The sequence below is a fragment of the Carcharodon carcharias genome, chromosome 11 (genome assembly GCF_017639515.1).
Source record: "Carcharodon carcharias isolate sCarCar2 chromosome 11, sCarCar2.pri, whole genome shotgun sequence".
NCBI lineage: Eukaryota > Metazoa > Chordata > Chondrichthyes > Lamniformes > Lamnidae > Carcharodon > Carcharodon carcharias.
The window spans coordinates 98,817,871-98,843,490 of NC_054477.1; the positions used below are offsets into that span (position 1 = coordinate 98,817,871).

Here is a 25,620-nt window from a genome sequence, read left to right on the forward strand (position 1 = left end):
ATAAACAGGATATTCTCAGGCTGGCAGGCTGTGACCAGTGGGGAACCACAAAGATTGGTGCCTAGGCCCCAGCTATTCATTGTCTGTATCAATGATTTAGATATGGGGACCAAATGTAATATTTCCAAGTTTGCTGATGACACAAAACTAGGTAGGAATGAGTTGTAAGGAGGATGCAAAAAGGCTTCAAGGGGATTTAGACAGGTTGAGTGACTGGGCAAGAACATGATGAAAGGAATATAATATGGAAAAATGTGAAGTTATAAACTTTATTAGGAAAAACAGAAATACAGAGCATTTCTTACACGTTGAATGGTTGGGAAGTGTTGATGCCTGAAGGGACCTGGGTGTCCTTGTTCATGAGTCACTGCAAGCTAACATGCAGGTGCAGCAAGCAATTAGGAAGGCAAAAGGCACGTTGGTCTTTATTGCAAGAGGATTTGAATACAGAGGTAAAGAAGTCTTGCTGCAGTTCTATGGAGCCTTGGTTAGACTGCACCTGGAGTATTGTGTACAGTTTTGTTCTCCTTACCTAAGGAAGGATATACTTGCCATAGAGGGAATACAAGGAAGGTTCACCAGACTAATCCCTAGGATGGTGGAATTGTCCTACGAGGAGAAATTGAGGAGGCTGAGCCTGTATTGTATAGAATAATACGGGGTGATCTCATTGAAGCATGCAAAATTCTTACAGGGCTCAACAGGATAAATGCAGGAAGGATGTTTAGCTGGGCTGAGAGATCCAGAACCAGGGGACACAGTCTCAAAATAAGGGGTAGACCATTTAGGACTGAGATGAGGAGGAATTTTTTCACTCAGAAGGCGGCAAATTTTTGGAATTCTCTACCCCAATGGGCTGCGGATGTTTAGTCATTTTATATATTCAAGACAGAAATCAATAAATTTCTAGATATTAAAGATATTGAGGGATATGGGGATAATGTGGGAAAATGGCATTGAGGTAAAAGACCAGCCATGATGTAGCTGAATGGCGAAGCAGGCTTGATGGGCCGAATGGCCTACTCCTGGCCCTATTTCCTATGTTCATATCAAATCCCACTCCCAAAATCATCTGCTCCCCCCAATCACCAACTGCTCCCCACAACTGCCATCTGCTTTCCTTGACCACTAACTGCTCCTCACCCTGATCACCACCTAACCCCACTGAATGCTATTGGACCCCATCAACCATCATTGGAACCCCCACTGCCCCAGCCCTGGATCACCATCTGACACGCCATCCTATGATGCAGACACCACCAACCCCCCATCATCTAGATACCCCATACCATCAGTAAAACTCCCCAATGAGATTAGAACCCACCTACCCCCAACAATTTCTTTCACTCCCCAAATACACCCACCAGCTCTCGCAGGTACAAGTGGCCTTGTAAAGTTGGCTTCTAACGTTCAGGAAACACAATCTTCAAGGTTTCCTGACCACATCAACAGCTCTGCCCCCAACTGCCCACATTACGTAGAATTCACCTCTAGGTTAAAATCTAGACCAATACTTTAGATCAATGACTTTTCATCAGTACTGGAACATGTCAGAGATGTAACAGGTTTTGGGAAGTACAGAGACAGGGAAAGGGGAGAGAGGGGAGGAAGGAACAAAAGGGATAAGGTCTATGAAGGAGAGTGGAAGGCAGGAGAAATTAAATGATGAAAGGGATGATATGCAAGCAAAAGAAGATGGTATTTAGACAGGCGAAGAAGAATAAAATGGGTCGAGAGGAGGTGTAAGTGGGAAAAACAGCAACATTACCAAAAGCCACCTAATGCTCTTAATATGTCTTCCTTTTCCCTCAACTCAGGAATCCCCACACCCACTATGGTTGACAGGATCCTTGACTACATCCATTGCATTTCCCACACTTCTCACCTCATCACTTCCCCCCGTCCCTGAATCATGATGCGGTTCCACTTGTCCTCACCTTCCACCCCACCAGCCTCCACATTCAACAAATCATTCACTCCGATTTCAGCCACTTTCAGAGTGATGTCACCACCAAATGCATCTTCCCCTCCCCTTTCAGCATTCTGAAGAGATCGTTCCCTTTGCGAGACCCTGGTCAACTCCTCAATCACTCCAAATACCCCAACAGCACCACAAATCCCACAGCACCTTCCCATGCAAGCACAGGAGATGCAAACCTATCATTTTACCTCTTCCCGTTCCATCCAAGGTTCCAACTACTCCTTCCAGGTAAAACAGTGACTTACTTGTACTTCTTTCAATGTAGTCTACTGTATTTGCTGCTCACAATGTGGCTTCCTCTGCACTGGAGAAATCATATGCAGATTGGGTGACCGTTTTGCAGAACACTGCCTTCAGTTTTCAAGCATGACTGCCTATTCATGTATATGTCAAGCTGCCTCTTAAACACCACTATCGTACCTGCTTCCACCACCTCCTCTGGCAGCGAATTCCAGACACTCACTACCCTCTGCGTAAAAAACTTGCCCCGCACATCTCCTCTAAAGTTTTCTCCTCTCACCTTAAATCTATGTCCCCTAGTAATTAACTCTTCCACCCTGGGAAAAAACTTCTGACAATCTACTCTGTCCATGCCACTCATAATTTTGTAAACTTCTATCAAGTCACCCCTCAATCTCCATCGCTCTAGTAAGAACAATCCAAGTTTCTCCAACCTCTCCTCATAGTTAATAACCTCCAGACCAGGCAGCATCCTGGTAAAGCTCCTCAGCACCCTCTCCAACACCTCCATATCCTTCTGGTAATGTGGTGACCAGAATTGCATGCAATATTCCAAGTATGGCCTAACCAAGGTTCTATACAGCTGCATGACTTCCCAGCAATGAAGGCAAGCATGCCATATGCCTTCCTGACTACCTTATCCACCTGCGATGCCACTTTCAGTGACCTGTGGACCTGTGCACCCAGATCCTTCTGCCCGTCAATGCACTTAAGGGTTCTGCCATTTACTGTATAATTCCTGCCTGTATTAGACCTTCCAAAATGCATTATCTCGCATTTGTCCAGGTTAAACTCCATCTGCCATTTCTCCGTCCAAGTCTCCAACCAATCTATATCCTGTTGTATCCTTTGACAATCCTCTTCACTATCTGCAACTCCTCCAACCTTAGTGTCATCTGCAAACTTACTAATTAGCCCAGTTACATTTTCCTCCAAATCATTTATGTATACTACAAACAGCAAAGATCCCAGCACTGATCCCTGCGGAACACCACTAGTCACAGCTCTCCAGTCACAAAAGCACCCTTCCCTAGCTACCCTCTGTCTTCTATGACCAAGCCTATTCTATATCCATCTTGCCAGCTCACCTCTGATCCCGTGCGACTTTACCTTCTGTACCAGTCTGCCATGAGGGACCTTGTCAAAGACCTTACTGAAATCCATGTAGATAACATCCACTGCCCTTCTATCATCGATCATCTTTGTCACATCCTCGAAAAACCCGATCAAGTTAGTGAGACATGACCTCCCCTTCACAAAACCATGCTGCCTCTCACTAACATGCCCATTTGCTTCCAAAACTGTCACGAAGAATCTTCTCCAATGATTTCTCTACCACTGACGTAAGGCTCACCGGCCTGTAATTTCCTGGATTATCCCTGCTAACCTTCTTAAACAATGGAGCAACATTGGCCATTCTCCAATCCTCTGGGACCTCACCCATAGCCAGCGAGGGTACAAAGATTTCTGTCAAGGCCCCAGCAATCTCCTCCCTTGCCTCCCTCAGTATTCTGGGGTAGATCCCACCTGGCCCTGGGGACTTATCCAGCTTAATATTCTTCAAGACACCTCCTCTTTTTTGATCTCAACACGATCCAGGCTATCTACACACTCTTCCCTAGACAAATCGACAGCTAAGTCCTTCTCTTTGGTGAATACTGATGAGAAGTACTCATTTTGTATCTCTCCCATTTCTTCTGGCTCCACACACAGATTCCCACCTCTGTCCCTGAGTGGGCCTACCCTTTCCCTGGCTACCTCTTGCTTTTTACATATGTATAAAAGGCCTTGGGATTTTCCTTAATCCTGGTTGCTAATGACTTTTCTAAACCCCTTTTAGCCCTCCTGACACCTTGCTTAAGTTTCTTCCTATTTTCTTTATATTCTCCATGGGCTTCATCTGTTCCCAGCCTTCTATCCCTTACGAATGCTTCCCTTTTCTTTTTGACTAATCTAAATAACATCTGCTGTTATTCTTTTTTCTGGACAGTACCCGAAACATTGAATCTTATGCACCCCCACCTCCTCCCTGGGAGTGGCATGGCAGGAGCTGCAGGGAAGCAGAATTGGGTGGGACAGTCAGGATCGTCATGCCTGTCACCTTCTTATCTCTGCAGGAGTTTTACCAATGGTACAGGAGGCCAAATAGGCACTTAAAGGCAACTGTTGGTATACCCTGGTGGCCTGACTGTGGGAGCAGGTCGGGGTCCCTCCTGTTTGAGCAGCCTGTGGCCTATGGAGGGCCCCCCGCCCCCCCCCCCACAAGTGGAAAGGTGCATCCCCTCTTGATTACCCCCCTGGCCACTCCATTGACAACCCTCACCCCTCACTGGGCCTGCCTGACTGGCCCCAATAAATGCGCCCCACTTATCTGCTTCTCCAGCCTCCATCTTTTCTCCTGACCGGGGACTGGCGCATCCCAGCAGTGGCCCCCGCTCTCTTGGAAGTGGGACATCCTATCTCAGGGGGCTAAGAGACATAACTTCAGGCAAAGATTGGTCTGAGTCACACAAAATTGTGCTGTGGCTTCCAGGGTTGGTGAAGGAGGATTAGTCCACAACTTTCCAGCCGGTTGGTGGGACCACTATCTCTGCGTTAATTCCCAACCATTAACTCAGGTTTCTCTCTCCTCTAATGCTGCTATCCCTGCTCAGTATTTCCAACATTTTCTGTTTTAATTCAGTCACTCTCTCATATCACTCTTTCCTAACCTCTCCAAACCAGTTGTTATTTGTGGGCAGTGATTGCAAAGTAAACTCATCGGGCCCAAAATTGAAGGCTGGGCTGCTTTAACTCTTGGGCCCCATCGGCGTGCTGCAGCAAACTGCCCGCCCAAAACGAGGCAAGAAGTGGCAGTTTACCAGAGTTTGCAGCAGTAGTTCAAGTGGCTAAGGCTCCATGGCCAGAACCAAATGAAATCTCAACTGCAAACAGCTAGGTCAAGGAAGGAAAGTTCTGGGAAGGTTTCACAGAAAGTTGGTGGGAGGATGGGGCAGATGGTGAGGAAGAACTAGACAGGGGAGATGACAGCATTTCTTTTGTGGGGTTCAAACCACACCTTGTGGATTTTGACTTCCCTGCTGACCTGGTGTGGTTTCTTCACACAGGTTCTCGGTTAAAATCCAATCAGGGTTCCATGGGACATTAATTTGAATAAATTTACATGGCTCGCATGCTTCCAGCAGGCAGCTATAGCAGTTAAAATAGTGGACACTGGGATTTCAGCAGGGACGGGGTGGTAAATCTCTATCCTCCATTTTAAAGTACTGTTGCCTAACATGTCAGCCGCAACTCAGATGTGATGAATCAGGATCCAGATGTGGAGAATTCCATTTCTGATTTGTATATAAAAATAAGTAATCGACACAATATCAGATTCTTATGGCATATATATGTGAACTTTAATCTCTCTGTGTATTTGTTGGTAAAATGGTAAGACAATAAGCAGTGTTTCAATGTTTTTTTGATTGATGGACTTCATTTCTTTGATTATTCAATGGGCCGAAGAGCCTGTTTCTGTGCTGTATAACTCTATGGCAGTAGATATTTACAATTGATTATCTACATGTGAAGTGCATCTATCTGTGTTGTGAGTGCATCTAAGTTGTTTTCTACTTTAATTTAATGCATTTGGCAAAAAAACTTTGCCACCTCTACCACAGCTATGACTAGTCAATAATTTCTATAGGACAACATTGTTTTAACAAGAGCTCTGCTCCATTCCTGCCAGGTGAGTTGAGTTAAAAATTCCAACCCTCCCCCACAACCACCCCACCTAAGTTTTATTTAAAATAAAGTATTTTGTCCTGTAGCTAGAAACATAGAAGAGGATAATTTATTAAAAGTCAGCCTTTTTATTTGTATGCTTGTCTTTAGTCAGGCAGCTCGAGAAGCTCAATTTACAGCGTGTACAGAAGTAACAAATAAACTTTACAAACTGCAGTTAAAATGTTAAGTTTTTGGGAGCATAATGGGTGGAATCTTGTGCCCTCTGTTGTGGCAAGTTGAATAGAAGGGAGATATGGGTGAAATTTAATCAGGTGAGAGCATAATGAGAAGTGACTCCACTGCCTTCCCACCTCCACCCCGATTAAGTCTGTGGCGAGAAGGCCCATGTACAGCATTCCTGCCCTGCTGTCAAGTGAGGCCCTTAAGTGTGCATTAATTGCCCAGGGCCTTATTCCACCACTGCTAGTATTAACCCAGCAGCAGGTGGGGTCTCGCCTTGCGAGGAGCACGATAAGCAAATGCATTCGGAGTTGCTTGCGGGCTCCCGATGGGGGTGGCATCCCTTGTTGAAAGGCATGCAGTGTCAGATCAAGGGACCTGGTATCAGGAATGGGGGAGCCACTGATACCCTTGCTGCTGAACCCCTGCCCCGTGACCCCTTCCCACCATCACTCACATCTGGCTTGGGGTCCAGTGACGATACTAGGCCTTGAATGGGTGCCGAGTGGTAGCAGTCATCACCTTCCCAGTGGCGCTGTCATTCAACAGAGCTGCCATCTTGCCCCTGGATCCTTGATTCCAGAAGGCACACCACTGGCTTGTCAAGTATCTGAGTGGAAGAAGATGTGGCAGGCCTTCCTGAAAAGAGGTATCGCAGGAATCTATTTGGCTCTCCAGCCAGTAGCTGAGATCCCAGTTGCCTTCAACAGGTTCTGCCGATGTGTATGTGAAAGATATGATTAATTTTATGGTGTTAGTTTAAACTGCCCATCTGGGAAGTTTACTGTTTTCCATGAAAACTTTAATAGTTTAAGTAAGACATTTAAGGTACAGTTTAGCACTAAGTAGAATCAGTTTTATTAACAAAATTAATTTGAAATAACATATAGGGCAGAAATGGGAAAGGAAAATTGGGTGGGGTCTATAATGAGCTGGGGAGGAGAGAATGCAGTGCTGACAAGGCAGGAGGGTGAGGGAGGTACATGTCAGGCCCTTTGAAACATATACTTTACTTGCAGTCTGCTTCCATGACCCCGTCGACTCTGTATACTGTTCCCCAACTACATAAAAACTCAGACACCTCTTCCCAACAACCCCCTCCCCCCACACACTTCCTTCCTAACCCCCACCCTTCCCCTCCCCACCCCATGGGGCTGCTGCCAGATCCCCACCTGAGGCTGGGGACCGACTGACCACCCCCCACCAGCCTGAGACTCAGGACTGACAGACCCCCCCACCCGAGACTTGGGATGTGCCATTAACCCCCCAGCACACAAATTGCAAGCCCCCATCCCACCCCACCCCACAAACTGTCTGCAAGCACCCAAGGTACTTAGACAGCAAAAAGAGGAGACTGACCAGCAATCTTCTAATCACTGCCACAGAAATATGGGACAAGCGGGTCCTGGGAGGAGACAGCACGGACATGGGACAATTGACTGAATTATAGGATGATCCCATAAAATATGGGGTGGTTGGTAACTCTGAAAGTTGCTGTCCAATTTCCTTCATAATAATGGTGAACACTGATAACTTCACCATTACTCCTGCTATAAGATCCGGACTTTGGCCTTTAGAAGGCTAGTGTTGAATTCCACTTCTTTCCATCAGCACCAGATCCCTTCATAATCACAATGAATCAAGGGTTTCATAAGAATAATATAAATGTCTCTATATTTGAATTCCTTAATAAGGTCCACGGATACAGATTCTAAGAATCCCAACGCTTCAGCCGGGAGTTTACCAGAATAAGGCGATTGATCTCCCGAGTTGTGTTTCTGGTCACCCAAGAGAAACTGTCCCTGTTTGTGTTGTTGCACATGTGGGTCACCCTGGTTGCTATGGTTTGCAGCCAGTGTTCACTGTCTGGGGTCTGCTGGTCACCTTGCTATTTGGAACATGACACTTCATTGCCAGTTGTGAGGATAATGATATAAGGACTGATTAACAAAAGTGCCTGAAAGCTTTATAAATCCTGAGAGAAAAACACTAAGTAGGGAGTGAGGGGGAAGAGAACCATAAACTGAGCGGGTTGAAAGATAAAAACGACCTGGGAAAGGGTGAGATGTAAACTGGAGGGAGGAAATGTTCATGTCAACCTGTGATGTGCTGCTCTGTTGTGTAGCATGTTTTGTTCCAGGCCTCAAGCAGAACAGGAAAGTCCCGCCGTGCAGGGAGTTTCCTTCCTGCAAAATCACGAACAATGGGAGTCACTTAGACAGATTCCAGCCATCCTGAAATTTTACATGTATAAAGGACTAAAGGCAATAAAAGCTATGTTTCTAATACATTTAAAGAGAAAATTACTGGAGAAATTGTTTAATAAAACAAGAAAAATGTAAAATTTGTCACACTTACAATACTGAGGAGGTGGGCTGTGATCAGGAATTAAACTGCAGTAATAAGGACCGTGCAAACAATGACAGAAAACGTACGCTCATTGCGCACTTTCTACCTGGGAAATACATCATGGACATTTTCTTTCTTTTAACTTTATTTAGGCGGTTTTGCTTTCTTTTGGCATTTTCTAAAGATGGCCCGCAGTGAGTGAACTGGTGCACAAAGACTTTTGCGCGGATCAGTGAATTCGTGAAAGAGGAAGTTGTGAACGGCGGGACCTGACTGTATTGGTGCTTCTCTCTGAGGACTGAGCATAACCTCTCTGAAGCAGAGAAATGAGATGAGCAGTGGGAGTCAATCAATTGAATTTAGTTTTTGTAAATATTTTTATAATTTTAAAAGATTATAAATTGTATGAGGACTTTGGTTAGATGATGTTATTGTTGAACTGGTGCTATTTCTAGGTGTTTCTCATTGAGGTCAATGCTGTAGAAACATCACCAAAGTAGTCATTATTTAAACACTACTCATCCATAAATCTTTTTTGTGTTCTTTCTTTGATTCATATATTGTGTTATAATCTCATTTAAAAGACATTTCCAGCCCCGTTGAGGCAGGACCTGCATGTGGCAGGTTGCAGTGGCCCAGCCAGAAGTCCTCTGACTTTCGGCAGGCCTGGACCACTCCAGCAGTGGGCCAGGCCAGAAAGTCCCATCCTAAGTTAAATGTAATAACATTGACAAACAGTGGACACATGTCATGTGAGCAAACATCAGGTGATTAAATATATAGGTATAAGTAGTACCAATAGCCGTGTGATCTACTGTCACATGTTCAAATCTCCAGGAATATGATCAGCCACTGTTGGCAGCCCTAACTCTCATATATTTAGGTCTGCTGATTTTAGTTTATATTTCTCATTGCTCTGTTCATATAAAATAATCAATAATAACACTGAGCAATTTACATAACAAAATATGCCATAAAGTTACTCTGCCATTTCTGAGTTAAAATTCATGTAAATCTCTTTTTTTCTCCTACAGCTGTTTAATGTCGAATGACAACTAAAGTACAAATAAAGAAGCCACAGGAACCACTCAATGCATCAGTCAGCATCTGGGGAGAGAACAGACAAGTTAATACTTTAGCTCTGGCCCTTCACTGGCACCAAACCAAGTTCTGATGACAAAAGATCCACATCTAAAACATTGACTTGTATTCTCACCACAAATGCTGAATTTTCAGAACAAAAGACAGCCACTCCATCATTGTGAAAATGGCAGGCGAGCCTGAATACAGAAGTCCCACCCCTGAATACAGCACCTACCATTTTCGCGGCGGCAGTAATGGGCCTAGGTCGGGATTTGTATATGTGCATTTCATGGAGACCGCTACCCATATAATGCATCAGCTGACTCCAGTCATGTCTGATTTTTGTTAGCCAGGAGTGGGAAATACGACATGTATAGAGTAGCCATGGTAGGAGCAGGTCTAACCTTAATGGCTTCCTTTGGAGAGGTGGGGTACTCTTATAGAGACGTAGGGTACCTCTTTGGATATGGTTCCAGGACACCTTTGGAAGCGATAAAGTGCCCTTTAGGAGAGGTAAGGTGCCTCATTGTTAAAAGTGGATTTAAATGTGTGTAAAAAGTGGATAAATGTATTGGAACTGTCAAGGGGAACTATTAAGAGGAACTGTCAAAACTGTCAGAAGTGTCAAAAGCAACTGTTAAGCTGTCAAAACATTTAAAACTCCTGCCTTTGAAAAAAAAACTGTGCGGAGCTTTAAAAAAGAATCATTGCTTGCTATTTCACTCTGTTGACATAAGCCTGAGGGCTTTCATTACTAGACTTGTGCTGTATGACTGATTCCACAATCTTCCATTATTATAGTAGAGTGCCTTCCATTTCACAGTTTGATTGACAGCTACAAGTGGTTACAGACAGTTTGCAATGGGACAATGAACTCCAAAGCTTGTTTTTATAAGGAATTAAGAACTTGAAATTAGATGTTTGTTTTTATAAGGTGTTATGTAGTTGAAGAAATATAAATGTAGTGAATGAATTTTTATAAATGAGAGTGGTTGTTTTAAATAAAGTCTGCAATAGATACTAAGGCCTGAATTTTACCTTTGGCGGGCATGCGCGATCGGTGAGACTGGGAGAAGCCTGGAAATAGGCCCCCAACCACAATTTCACGCTGGCTGACCAATTAATGGCCAGCCAGTGTGAAACGCGTGCTGAAAAGCTCAGCACTGCTGGGATGGGGTTGGGAAGAAGGTAAAGCGATGATGTTTCTGGGGGTGAACGCTGTGGGAAAACTCCCTGAAGGCAGACAGCTGCTTCAGGAAGCTGCAGACCTGAAAATGCTCAAATAAAGGTTTAAAGAGCTGCAAAAAAAAATGTCCATGCATCTTAATCAATCACCTGAAAATATAGCTGATAAAATCTCTGTCCACAGATATTTATTTTTATTTTATTTCATTACGGAAATTTCATCCTGCCCTTGGATGAGGCTTGATGAAAACGGCAAAGACCATCTGGCCACTGCGTTCACCCGCCAACTGTAACGTTGGACGGGCCACGAAAAATCGGAGACAATTACGCCATCAATGGGCTTAATTGCCCTCTTAATTGTCGACAGGCACGCTACTGACTGCAGCGTGTGCTCGCCAAGCGAAATATCGTGCGAGTGCGCAATGACATCGGGACGCTCACCCGACATCTTCTCGCACAATTTTACGCCTGATCACACCCACCTGGGGGAATTAAAATTCAGCCCTTAGAACCTTATTTAATCTCATCATGGCTCCTGATGTCTGCCCATGGTGGATACTAGGTGAGTTGGCATAGTAGGTGTAAGGGCAAAGAGTGGCGTGTGGAGGCCATGAGTTGGCATGAAGTTGGCACTACATTAGCCGAGGGGTTATAAAAGGCTATGGGAGTGGGTAGAGGGGAATAGGTTGGCACGGAGGGTATGAGGGATTATGGTTGGGTGGAGGGCCAAAAGTTTGCATGGAAAGAATGAGGAGTTATGAGGGGTGGGTTGAGGTGTGGGTGGAGGGGCATAGATTGGCATGGGGTATGAAAGGTTATAGGGGTGGGTGGAGGGGCATATTTTGGCGTGGAGGGTATGGGGAGTGCATGGGAGGATGAAGGGGGTGAGGTCTGGAGGGCGGTTTATTGTTTCAATGCTTTTTTAAAAAACTTTCACAAAGTGCCAACGTACCGAGACAGGCTTTCACACCCTGCAGCCTCCCCACTCATTATGTGGGACTCCCAGAGAATCCCACCACCCTGGAATGAAAATCCCAACTTCCAGGGCAATCTCTTCCAGGTCAGGTTTGCAGACTCTGCACTCCCGTCCTGAGAACAAATTTCAGGCCAGTGTTTCGACTGTCTTCTCTTTTTGTTTCAGTTTTCCTGTGTCTGCATTTTTTGCTTCTTGCCAATTGTGACAGATCAGAGTGAGAAAAACAGAGTAGGCCTGCATTAATGAGAAAAGGGAGTATTGCAGGAGATAGAATAGAGCAGATAAAGAATGAAAAGATGCAGAATGGTCGGGTGAGCAGGGCAAAGGGTGACAGGGGATTGTAATATAGCCTGCAGAATGAATAAAGCATCCCAGCGTTGGAGGCAAAAATAGTTCCATTGCTCTGAAGTATCAGGGATAGTGATTACTAGACTGCTGTTGGATGTAATCACCATTATTTTATCACCAGTGGCAATCTTATTATTTAAGAAGTTGCTCCTTGTGTAAGATCCAGGTTGAAAATTCTTCTCAAGCCATAAAGCCGTATCTTAACACTAAACAGCAGAGTGCACTGCAGCACCAATGTACTAGAGTTGTGTTACCTCCACATATTACTGATTGAACTATTTTATAATTTTTATCATTAGTTATATTAATGTATATAAACAAAGGGAAAAATGAATATCACTAACTTGAGTTTCCCTTTTACAGAATCTTCTTCATTTTGCAAGGCTAAATGTGTTTAAATACAAAATGGCATTTTATACTTCACTTCTGAAATATCTTTTATTGGGAGCGATATGCAACAATGCTGCTTGGGCAGTAATATGGTGCAGCGGATCGACCAGAAGTTATACCAGATCACTCAATTATTATGGAAGAACATCCAGCTGTCACAGAAGGTCATCCAGTTATTATGGCAGATCATACAACTGCTGTATCTGATCAGCCAGTTGTTAGAGAAACTCCTCCAGCTTTGTTAAAAAATTCTGATTGCAAGTGGTTGTGCAGGTGAACAAGTTTTGTCACTTTATAATCAGAAAATATATTTACTTTCACTGAATAATGTGTAATGTTGTCTTTCAGTATCATCACCCCCCTCCCTCCCCCACTAGCAGTCCAACTGATTCTCGGTGAGGGGGTGTGCAAAGTGTATGTGTGGCAGGGCCTTTTGGAGGCTCGTGCAAGCACTCTCCCACGCACCCGGATCCTTCCACCATCACACTCATCTCGCTGTCCCAAAAATTTTCAATGGTGTCTGCTGGGGTTCTTTTTCAGTTGTCCATCTGAGCTGACCTGCATCTCCACCACCCACTGATCGCACGCCCATGCAGCGCCTATGCCCATCCAACACGAGGCTCCGCTCACTTTCAATTTGTGCAAAAATGGTCATACCAAAGTTTCTGATAAGCTCCCCCGTCCTTTCCCCTCCTCCGTCACCCATGTCCTTTCCCCAACCACAGTCCAGCCCCATGGCATCACCTTCGACCTCCCAACCATTGCCTTACAGCCCGAACGCTTCTCCTTCATGAACGTCCAGGTGAGTGTGCACATTCCTTACTTTCCTGAAAATCATACCCCCATCCACATTGACCTCCCAGACGTCCTCCTTCTCACTCCTAGGGTCCGTGTTTGCTTCCCTGTTCCCACAACCACTCTCGTTGTCCCTTCTACTAATACTATCGATCCCTCACCGTCCTACCCTACTGGCTCCCTCTGCCCCTGTGACTCGCACCATTCCATCTTACCACGCCCATCCTGAGCTTGCTCCCCAGAGACAGTTATTGACACCACAGACTCCTCCCTTGCACATTAATGTGGACATTCCACCCACCCACACAACACCTTACTTCTTCCTCCACCCTTACTCTTTACCCCCTCCGAACGCCCTCCTCCACCCGGACACCTTCTCCCCTTGGAACTCCTTCTTGCCCCCGTACTCCCTCCCCCCGCCTCCATACCCCTGCCTCCCCCCGGACACCCTCCTTCCCCTCCCAACATCACCCCCCTCAACACCTTCACCTCACCCATTCCAACCTCAACACCCCCGACCCGCAGTACACTTTCCTCTCCCACTCACACCAAGACCTTCCTTTCCCCAACCTCACCTTTGCTGAACATCCACACCAGCGCATAGCGAAGTCTCAATTTCCGAAGCAGGTCCAAAGCATCAACGGAGACCATAGAAGATGGTGCAAGCCCATGGTGAAATCCATGAAATTCTGAAGCCTCAGTGAAGTCGAAGCTGCTGCATGGAGAGACCACCTACATTCTGCTTCACAGCGGAGCCATGTTCATGAGACTCCACCCAGCATGCGATGCACGTGTTCCTCCAGGTCTGGTCACTGTAGGGTACCAGTATCTTCTTCTCAGATGTATGTGTTCTGAGCAAGGACCTAACTGTAAGCCCCAACTTCTGTGTGTCACACTTGCCTGGACATGTTCTTGGCCGGTGTGGTTTCCTGCCAGCATAATGGTAAATCAGGCATAGGGGGATGATTCCGGTGGGCCTGACTTTGCATCCTGTTAGCGGGATACAATTTGGGTTCATGCCGGCTTCCAGCGGGATTCACAATCCGCCATGGCGGATACCATCACATGATGGTGGAAAATGGGATTTGTGTAGTCAGATCTTTGTTGACCAGCACAAACATGATGGACTGAATGGCCTCCTTCTGTGCTGTAAATGTCTATGAGTCTATGGCCAGGATTTTCCAGTGGTTGGGCGGGCTCGGCGAGTGGGCCCAGGAGCGGTTGGGGAGCTGTCCACCGCCCGCAATTGTGCTCTGGCCGTGATTTCATGCTGGCTGGCCAATTAATGAAACCCAACTGCAGCGCTGCCGGGGTGGGGCAGGAGGAGCGCGAGCACTGAAGTTCATGCATGTGTGCGGGTGCGTGCAGTAAAAGCTCCCTGAGGCACAGACCGTTGAATAGGGAGTTACCTAAGGGCTGCATCAGCCCAATCTGTGAAGTTATTCTCCATGAGCTCCCTGAAGCTGCCCATGAGGTGTCCGCAGCTAATAGCCAGCTGAGAGAGCAAAGTTCTCTCTTTGACTTACCTCCCCTTGACTGGTGCTGAAATTATTTTTTTTTAAATGATACACAGGATGTGGGTAACACTGGCAAGGCCATCCCTAATTATTCTTCAGAAGTGGCAGTGAGCTTGCTGGGGCATTTAAGAGTCAATCGCATTGCTGTGGGTCTGCAGTCACATGGAGACCAGGCCAGGAAACAGCTACCTTCCCTAGCAGGCATTAGTGAACTAGATTATCTGAACAGCAATCCAGTAATTATACTAGCTTTTTATTCCAGATTTATTTAATTAATTGACTTGAAATTCACTAGTTGCCATGGTGGGATTTAAACTAAGGTCTCTGGATCACTAGTCCAATAACTTAACCACTACGCTATTGTACCCCGAATCACAAATAAGAACTGGCCTTTTGAAGTGAAAACAGAAAGTGCTGGAAATACTCAGCAAGCCTGGCAGTGCCTGTGGAGACAGAAGCAAAGTTAACGAGCCAAATATGACTCTGCTTCAGAACTGAAGAAGTTCTTCAGTTTTCTTTTGTTTTCACTCTGGCTTTTGCACCCTAATTTCAATGTACCCCAACACATTACTTTTATTTGACACAGGTTTTCTACCATGGCACTAGCCCAAAGGACATGCAAATGAAATGACCCAGGAAATTCTGATGTAAATTGCCATCCAGACTATAACTCATCTTTATTGGTATAAAGCAATGCAACTCACCATATGGAATTTCTAAATCTAACAATCTTGTACATGTCTAAGAAATGCTGTCAAAACTTGTTTTTTTGCATTCAGCAACACTTGTACACTTGTTTTTGTCATGCTATATTATAGTTTGGATGACCTGGCGTTTCCATGTTTATCAAGCATCTTAAAAAGCTCAACACAGTTCTGTACATGATGGTAGCATTGCATATTGAGAACTGACTGTTCCAGGCCACACCTTTATCATTGAGTTTAGGTTAAGCAGAGAGATGTATTAAGACTGCCTTGGTTACTTGTTATTACTTCACTGGCCCAGCCAGCGAAGCCCACATCCCGTGAATGAATTTTAAAAAAATTATTTTTAACAGTGACCCCTAGTTCTAGCTTCTCCCGCAGGAGGAAAAATCATCTCCACATCCACCCTGTCAAGACCCCTCAGGAACTTATCAAGTGGCCTCTTACTCTTCTAAACTCCAGTGGATACAAACCTAACCTGTCCAGCCTTTCCTCATCAAACAACCCACCCATTCCTGAAACAAAAACAAAAATGCTGGAAAAACTCAGCAGGTCTGACAGCATCGGTGGAGAGAAAGACAGAGTTAACGTTTCGAGGCCGTATGACTCTTCTTCAGGGCGGCCCATTCCTGATATTAGTCTGGTAAACCTACTCTGAACTGCTTCTAAAGCATTTACATCTTTCCTTAAATAAGACCAGTAATGTACACAACAATCCACATGTGTTCTCACCAGTGCCCTGTACAACTGAAGCATAACCTCCTTACTTTTGTAATTAATTCCCCTTACAATAAACAATAACGTTCTATTAGCTTTCCTAATACTTGCTGTACCTGCATACTCGCCTTTTGTGATTCATGCACTAGAACACCCAGATCCCTCTGAGTCTCAGAGCTCTGCAATCTCTCACCATTTAGATAAGCTTTTTTATTCTTCCTGCCAACATGGATGATTTCATATTTGCTCAAATTATGCTCCATTTGCCAGATCTTTGTCCACTCATTTAACCTACCTATGTCCCTTTGTAGCCTCCTTATGTCCTCTTCACAATTTACTTTCCTACCTATCTTTGTGTCATCAGCAAGTTTAGCCACCATTCCTTCAGTCCCTTCATCAAAGTCATTTATATAATTGTAAAAAGTTGAGGCCTCAGTACTGATCCCTATAGCACACCACTTGTCACATCCTGCCAACCTGAAAAAGACCCATTCATGCCCAACTCTCTGCTTCCTGTTAGCTAGCCAATCTTCTACCCATGCCAATATATTATCCCCTACACCATGAGCTTCTATTTTCCGCAATAACCTTTGGTGTGGCACTCTATCAAATGACTTTTGGAAATCTAAGTACAGTACACCCAATTCCCCTTTGTCCATAGCACATCTTACTTCTTCAAAGAACTCTAATAAAGTGGTTAAACATGATTTCCCTTTCACAAAACCATGTTGATTCTGCTTGATTGCCTTGAATTTTTCCAAGTGTCCTGCTATAACGTCTTTAATAATAGTTTCTAACATTTTCCCAATGACAGATGTTAGGCTAACTTGCCTAGTTTCCTGCTTTCTGTCTCCCTCCCTTTTTGAATAAAGGGGTTATATTTGCTATTCTCAAATTTAATGGAACCTTCCCAAGATCTAGGGAATTGTGGAAAATTAAAACCAATGCACCAACTATCTCACCAGCCACTTCTTTCTTTTTAGGGTGAAGTCCATCTAGACCTGGGGATTTGTCAGCCCGCAGCTCCAACAATTTGCACAATACCACTTCCCTGGTGATTGTAATTTTCCCAAGTTCCTCCCTCCCTTCCATTTCCTGATTTACAGTTATATCTGGGATGTTACTTATGTCTTCCATAGTGAAGACTAAAGCAAAATACCTGTTTAATTCATCCGCCATCTCTCTATTTTCCATTATCAATTTTCTAGACGCACTTTCTATGGGACCAACACTCACCTTGTTAACTGGTTTCTTATTTAAATATCTATAGAAACTCTTACTGTCTTTATCTGTCTTTATATTACTAGCTAGCTTTCTCTCATATTCTAAATTTTTCCTCCTTATTAATCTTTATGTCATTCTTTGCTATTCTTTATATTCTTTCCAATCTTCTGACCTGCAATTGTACAATTATATGCTTTTTCATTAAGTTTGACACTGCCTTTAACTTTTTTAGTTAACCAAGGACCCTCCCCTTGGAATTTTTCTTTCTCATCGGAATGTATCTATTCTGTGTATTTTGAAACATCCCTTTAAATGTCTGCTGCTGAACCTCCATTGACTTATTGCTTAACCTCATTTGCCAGTCCACTTCAGCTAGCTCCACTTTCATGCCCTGACAGTTGCCCATATTTAAGTTTAAAATACTAGTCTTGGACACACTCCTGTCTTCCTCAAAATGTATGTAAAATTCAATCATATTATGATCACTGCTACCTAGGGGTGCCTTCACTAGGAGGTTATCAATTAATCCTATCTTATTGCTCAATGCCAGGTCTAATACAACCTGCTCTCTGGTTGGCTCCAGATCGTACTGTTCTAAGAAACTATCCTGGAAACACTTAAGACAGAGATGAGGAGAATTTTTTTTTCTCAGAGGGCTGTAAGTCTTTGGAACTCTCTTCCTCAGAAGGCAGTGGAAGGAGAGTCTGTAAACATTTCTAAAGCAGAGCTAGATAGATTCTTGATTAACAAGGGGGTGAAAGGTTATCAGGGGTAGGCAGGAATGTGGGGTTGAGGTTGCAGTCAGATCAGCCATGATCAAATTGAATGGCAAAGCAGACTCAAGGGGCCGAGTGGTCTTCTCATGTTCCTAATTCGTATTGTCATATATGTTTGTATGTATTCACTATGGGTCAGGTTTTGGCAACTTGTCAACTCGGTTATTTATAGGGATAGAGGTGATCTAGGGCATCCCTGGTCAATCAGGTGCACGGTGATCATGAGGGAGTGAAACAAGTTTTAGAAGGAGCCCACATTGCTCCTGCTGCTTCAATCAGCTACAAACCCAGCCTGCCTGTCATAGATTCAACAATACCTATGGGGCCTGATTCCAGTAGAGCACATGTGCCTCACTGTTCAAAGACTTGCTTAGTTCTAGCGGTTAGAAGTACACCTGTAGATTTGGTGTAACCTTGGATAACTCACAACAAATAAAGCACCCATGGACAAATTATGTATGGAAAAATTGTCTATTTGAATATGGAGCTTTAAAACATGTAAATGGAAAGCTACCAGATTAACAGCTTTGTGTGCATTAAGACTCAAGGCAATGTTGTGCTCACATATGATATGTACCTAGCAACAATGCTTTCTACGCTGTATTAGAAATATACTAAATATATTGATAAGCCAAAGGTACCTCACTCAGTGATATTGCAATTGTAACCTCACTATTTCAAAATATATCAATTTACTGTATAAAAGTCTGTGAAATCAAGGTATGTGTAACTCAAGTGATGGCAGTAATTATATAAGCAGCTGTGAGAATTGAAGTATAGAATATGTTCTTATGACGTTGTTTAAGTTCTTGTGTACATTGCAGAATTATTGGTTAAATCTGATTACTAAAACTTTAGGGGTTCTACCCATATAGATTGAGTACAAATAGTAGGAACTTACCTTAAATTCCTTCTCAATGTTTGCCAGCACATTGAGCTCATTACTGAGCTCCAGAGCCGTTAGTACTGGATCCTCACTGGAGAGTGATAAGTAGGCAGGGCTTGCCAAGCCTCTGTAGGCATTAATTCGAGATCTAGAGTGGCTGAAAGAGTCATCCAATTGATTGTCAGTACACCCCGTGCATTTGCAAAAATAGTCATGGGGCCGGTCAATACGGGCTCCCTTTCTCAATAAGATGTGAACTATTTCATATTCTTGGCAATGAGCTGCCAGGATGATTGGAGTGATATCATGGGAAAACCTGGTACCATCTTCGTCATAGGCATAAAAATCATTGTACTCTGGTTTATATTGTTCTGGTCTCAGAGCCAGTGTGTGTGTTGTAGCAAACAAATGATGATTCAAGATGGCCTCCACTATTCGCACATATCCCTTACTGATGGCCAATAACAAACCATCTCCAACGCGTGACAGGTTATCAATCTTCAGCAGGAGCTCTATGACCTCCAAATGCTCATTTGCTACAGACAATTGCAGTGCATTCTGGCCCATGTAATCAACACAATTCACATTAAGTGATTCTGATTCCTCTAGCATCCTTCTGACCACAGGAACATTCCCATATTCAGCTGCATCTAGAAATCTTTCCTCTTCAGGAGTTAGGTTTGTGGACCTGTCATTAAACATGTAAGCTGGCCCTCGGAATGCCTGTCTTCTTCCTTTTTGCACCGTCTGCCTTCGTGGCCTATCCTCATTGAAACGACTGCTAAAGAGGAGAGGAGAAATATTTTTTAGTGCAGAAAGACATTTAGCATCATGTTCACTCGGTATTTCTAACCCGTAAAAATTTCAACCTCTACAAATAACTCACATTTTTGGGTGAAGTTTTAGGAACACAAGGTGAGAGAGATATTGAGATTGTCAATTCATTAACAAAGCATGCCAAAATTACTAGCAATTAATTATTATAGGTTTGGCATTATTTTTATTCAAATCTTATAACCTGAGTCAGTTTTGTACATAAAAAATGCTTTTATGAAGCATTTTTGCCAACAATCTCATAAGACTTAGAAAATAACCAATTGATCAAATGTCTGGTTTCAGTTCTAAATTATATAGTAGAACTTCTCCATCAATTTACAAAGAAGAAAGAACAATGAGACTGCACAATTTTCATCAACAAATTATTGGTTAAGCCAAGTGTGAATTAACCTAGCCAATTCTTTTCCAGGCAGTGGACAATGCACTGTTTGCATAAACTACAATTTTAGTTTAATGTGACTTCCCCCCAAAAAAAGAACTTACCACCTTGTTCCCATTGATATAGGCATCTCCATTTTGCCAGGGTCCTCCTAATGGGTGCCCTGAGCAGATGCTTGGAGAGGACACATGGTTAATTATTTTTATATTTAAGTTGGGGTCCTATGTCATAAAGTAGGACTCCAATGATATTTTAAGACTGAGCTGGGCCGACAGTGCATGGTGTAACTTGGCCCAGTACAAGTTGGCGGTTAGACCAAAGAGAAACTAACAATTAAGTTTTACTATATTTTTGTGTGGAGACGAGTAGCAGGAGTGCTCCCCAGGGCTCTACAAAATCAACCTCTGGTGATGGCAGAACACTCCACAGACTTTCTTTCATCTGCTCTAGAGGCCAGCAAAACTAACCAATATTACTGCAGCCTGAATGTCCATGTGCTTCCCCTGAAACATTCAATTTCCACCTGCAGTCCACTGGTCTGTGCTAATGAATTCTTGCCCTCAAATGGACTGGGCCTCCTGCTGGGGCTATTGGTTGACCAGCTATGGCATTCTTCTTGTCAGCTGCCTAAAGTCCACTCATGCGAAGGTGAAAAAAGGAAACTTTGCCATAAAAAGGCTCAAGGCCATTGCTGAAAAAATGTTTTTCCACACTTAAAGATGTCCTGTAAACCTCTTCTTATGCTGCTAAAAGGCATTCTGGAATCACCAAGGTACACCACAGAAACCTGACCTGAAATACATCTTTTAGTCTAGGATTAACATTGACACAGTCACCAGGGACTAGCACCAGCAACTAATCAATAATTCAGTGAAACGAATGAATGAATTAAAATTCTGCCAACTTTCAGTACATGTTCTGGATGGCTTAGTATGTGTACATATCCCCACATGGGCTCACTTGGCCAATAATTCTCATGGCAGGCAACATCTTAAATCAAAGATAGGCTTAAACTTAAAGAGACATCTGATTTCCAACAGTCAGCTGAAGGATATTGCTTCTTTGTATTTTGAAAGACAAGTGCATCCATTTGTCATGTTAATAAAATGTCCATGCTCAATAACAGGTAAAAAGATTTTGTGGCGGAAATAACAACAGCTAGAAGTCATGGTTCATTAGCCTTTGGGATGAGAAATTAAACCCTCTCAAGAAGAACAGGATTTCTTCCTGATGTCCTGGTTAACATTTATCCCTCAACCTACATCATGAAAACGGAATATTTGGTCATTATCGTGTTGCTATTTGGGATCTTGATTTGTGTTAATTGGCCCTCTTTCTTAAATTACAATGATTACTACACTTCAAAAGTACTTCATTGGCTGTAAAGTGCTTTGGAACACGAAAGGTACCACATAGCTACAACTCTTTCTTTGTTTAAAACCCATAATCACCCTTAAAACTGTTTTAACTCAAAGAAGAATCATGCAAACTAATACAATTTTACCAATAAACTACTAAAGATAGGAAGATGAATGTATTTTGAATGTACATTCTGCACCATTATCAAGTTGAAATTATTGAGAAATGCTATTCTGGAAGGTTCTTCCATTTGTAATGTTTTTGGATTTCAGAAAACAAGGGTTAAGTTGATATAGGGCACGATAATCATGCAGAGGTAGAGCAGAATCATCCCAGATTTTCACTAAGCGTGGTAGCGGATGGGAAACAGTGGTTTTACCTGCCGGCCACAATAGCAGGTTTTCACGCTGTATTGTCCCATTCCCACCTCATTAATTATGCAGCCACAGGAAACTTGCCGTCTCACTGGTGGCCGGCCTCCTATTTGCCCACCACGCCATTACCTCACCACTTCCTCATGCAGGCGTCATGTTCAAACTGTAGCCGCACGCACACTTCTCAATATTTGCAGACCAGGAAACTGCTCCAGTGAAGACATGACCCCAAAAGCCAAGAAGAGTGCAACCCCCCCCGATTCAATGATGCATCCCCAGGATACCGCGACGTCCTCTACCCCCGTTCTTTCCGCAGGAGACCCATCAGTCTCACCACTCTGGCTTGGGAGGTGGTGGCAGAGGTGGTCAGTGCCAATGCTGCACACAAGCAGTCAGAGTAAGGCAACCATCTTATCACTTTAAACTCACACACTCAAAAGGCCATCACACACTCATTGGCATCTCACTCCCTGCCAGCTCAAGGGACATCACTCACTCTCTCATACACACCCTCACATCTCCATTTGGCCTCATCTTCTCTGGAGACTGCCTCCTCAGCTCTCACCATCTTGAGGCCACTTGCAAAGATTAACAGCTGCTTCCACACACACCCTGGGATACCCTCCTTACCCAGTACAGCCCTTGTCCTACAGCCTCTTCTCTTGCTTGGGGTACACTTCTTCCCCTTTCCCAAGCAAGCCCTAGTCCAGCAGCCATTGAAAAGCCACCCCCGCATTGCGGCTGGTGTGGTAGGTAGAGACCTGCCTGTAAGCCCCCCTAAAAGTGACGTGGTACTGTCTGCGAAGTCTGGTGTTGATGACCACAAGTGCTGCTCGAAGCAAGGTGGGCAAATAAACCTCAAAGTCCTGAGTGAAGTGCAGCTCACCAGGTGCATGTCTCTCATGTACAGTTGTGAAACAGGTTGGCGTGAGCCTGGATGATCCAGTATGGGGGGATGATTGTAGTTGCAGGGCTTGTAATGAGATGCCAAAGTATTGAAATTAGGTTCCTGATGTGCAGTGGTGCAAAACATGGCCCACCATTGATGTGTGGAGTGGCGGAGAGGACGATCGCAAACTTCACGACAGCGTGAAACCAATTTTGACCATCTCGCCATCTTGTCTCTCACAACCCCCACCCACCTGTCCCTGCCAGCTGCCCCCTCTGCCATGATGCCCAACACCAATAGGGCTGGAAAATACCAGCCGTAGGATCTGAGAGGGGTTGGGGTGGGCTAGTGGTGACAGCGGCTGACTAACACGTAACATCCTGAGATGGGTGGGAAAGTCCAAACATGTATTGTGTAACTGTGGAGTACAGCTTGAGAGATGGAATCAAGCCAAAAAAAGGCTGCACCTATATTGTATGGTGCCGCCCTGGGCATATTGTTAGGTACAGAAATGGTGAGGAAGGAGATCATCTATACGAGTATTAGAGAAAAAAAGTTGCTGTCACAACAAAGAACGTATGATTGGATTGGTTCGAGAAGCAATCAGCAGGAGTGTGATCATGATGACCTGGCTCCCGAGCAGTAATTGGATTTAATGACTTAACCAGAAAGGGTAAGGAAAATTACAGATTTACCCACATGTTGTAGTCCACTACACCTGTCTCTCTGCCTTCCTATGCATCCTCCATTCACATCATTCCTCAAGTCCACTGAAGTTTCAGTAGAACCCATTGTTCCTTTTCTCTGCACTTTCTCACCTCACCCTCTGCCGTACACCACTACACTTGACCTCAGTTGTTATACATTGGAATACCACCTCAATCAGCTCCCCCTACTGATTCTCACTACACATTCTTAAATACTTTCCAGTGCTTCTCATGATGCATCTTCCTGATAGTCACTCTCACCGAAAGCATTGCATCCATTGGACACATATGTTTTACAGTCACTCATAAATTGTCACACTCAATCTCAGAAAAAGGAGAGACTGAAGGTGGATCCGCACAGATCATGGACCATAAATGCTAAACAGGAGGATTTGGGCATAAGTATCAGATCATCAACAACAACTTTTTTTATGATATTTATATAATTGTTAGGCAGAGTAGGTTGGCTTCCACTGGAGTTTAGAAGAGTGAGGGGTCACTTGATTGAAGTATATGAGATCCTGAATGGTCTCGACAAGGTGGACATGGAAAGGATGTTTCCTCTTGTGGATGAGTCCAGAACTAGGGGGCACTGTTTTAAAATTAGGGGCCACCCTTTTAGGGAAGAGATGAGGAGATTTTTTTTCCCTCAGAGAGTTGTGCAATTTTGGAACGCTACTTCAGAAGGCAGTGGAAGTGGTGTCACTGAATATTTTTAAGGCAGGGGTACATAGATTCTTATTAGGCACAGGAATCAAAGGTTATCGGACGTAGCTGGGAATGTAAAACTCGAAACACAAACAGATCAGCCATGATCTTATTGACGGGAGGAACAGGCTTGAGGGGTCAATAGCCTAATTCTGCTCCTATTTTGTATGGTCATATGATTCCACCCAACATATTGTACTGCAAATGTTCATGGGCAGGATTTTTAGATCAGCGTGCGGGTGCAATCAGTGGGCCTGGGAGGGGCTGGGGAATGGACCGCTGCCCGCGATCGGCCCCCAACCACAACTTCACACTGCCTGGCCATTTAACAGCCAGCCAGCGTGAAGCATGTGCTGAAATGCTCAGCGCTGCCAGGTTGGGGGTGGGAGGAGGATGGGCGCTGACGTAAGCGCGGGCACTGGAGAGCACTGAATGAAAGCTCCCCGAAGGTAGAGAGCTGCCTCAGGGAGCTGAAGAATTTAAAACCAATAAATAAAGATTTTAAAATCTGGAAAAAATGTCCACGCATCACTGAAGAACATGATGAAAAGTCTGTCCATTCATTTTTATTTTTTTAATTTAAAAACGGAGACCTCATCTCGCCCCTAGATGAGATTGCAACAAAAATCCAAAGTCTGCCTGGCAGATTCGCCCATCCACCAACCGTAAGGTTGGGCAGACCACAAAAAATCAGGGACAATTGGAACCTTCACAACCTTAATTGTCTTCTTACTTGTTGGCGGGCGTGTTCACGACACTTGCGCATGCTCGCCAATATTGGATCGGGCATGCTGTCCTAAAAATTCTGCCCCGTGTGTTTTGTGATGAGAGTCCTGAGGAACATAATGCAGTAGATCAAGGGCTGGATGGGCATAAAGTCAATAAAGTGCAGATGGGACTTCTAAGGCTAAGGTGAAATTAATAACTAGGGTTTTGAAGAGAGTGAGTGATACTGAAGTTAAACTGGGCTCTCCCACAGCTCGAAAAGTAATCTTAAAAATTCTTTTTTTAAGTTCTTTATAAGCACCTTTTATAGGTTTGTATGTCATGTGACATAAAAGCTGCATTTCAACAGGTTGATATTTTTCAGAGAAGTATTTCTAAAACCACCCAAGAGCAGCAGGTGCAAAAGGCAAACTATGGAAAATAAACAAATGCGTCTATGGTGTGAATGGTGCTTCCAGGCTGTAGAAATTTTTGCTGAGATATGTTTTCCTGAAAATAGATGTAGGATCAAAATCCCATCTA

General features: G+C 44.0%; 1 protein-coding gene across 1 annotated transcript in view; it reads right to left on the reverse strand.

Annotated features, from left to right (window-relative positions):
• The window catches only part of LOC121283796 (short transient receptor potential channel 6-like), a 230,763-nt gene that overhangs the window by 139,597 nt on the left and 65,546 nt on the right, over positions 1–25,620 (reverse strand). The window contains exon 2 of the mRNA XM_041198521.1: positions 19,135–19,900. Within this exon, the coding sequence (XP_041054455.1) occupies positions 19,135–19,900 (766 nt within the window). The remainder of the gene's footprint in view (positions 1–19,134; positions 19,901–25,620) is intronic.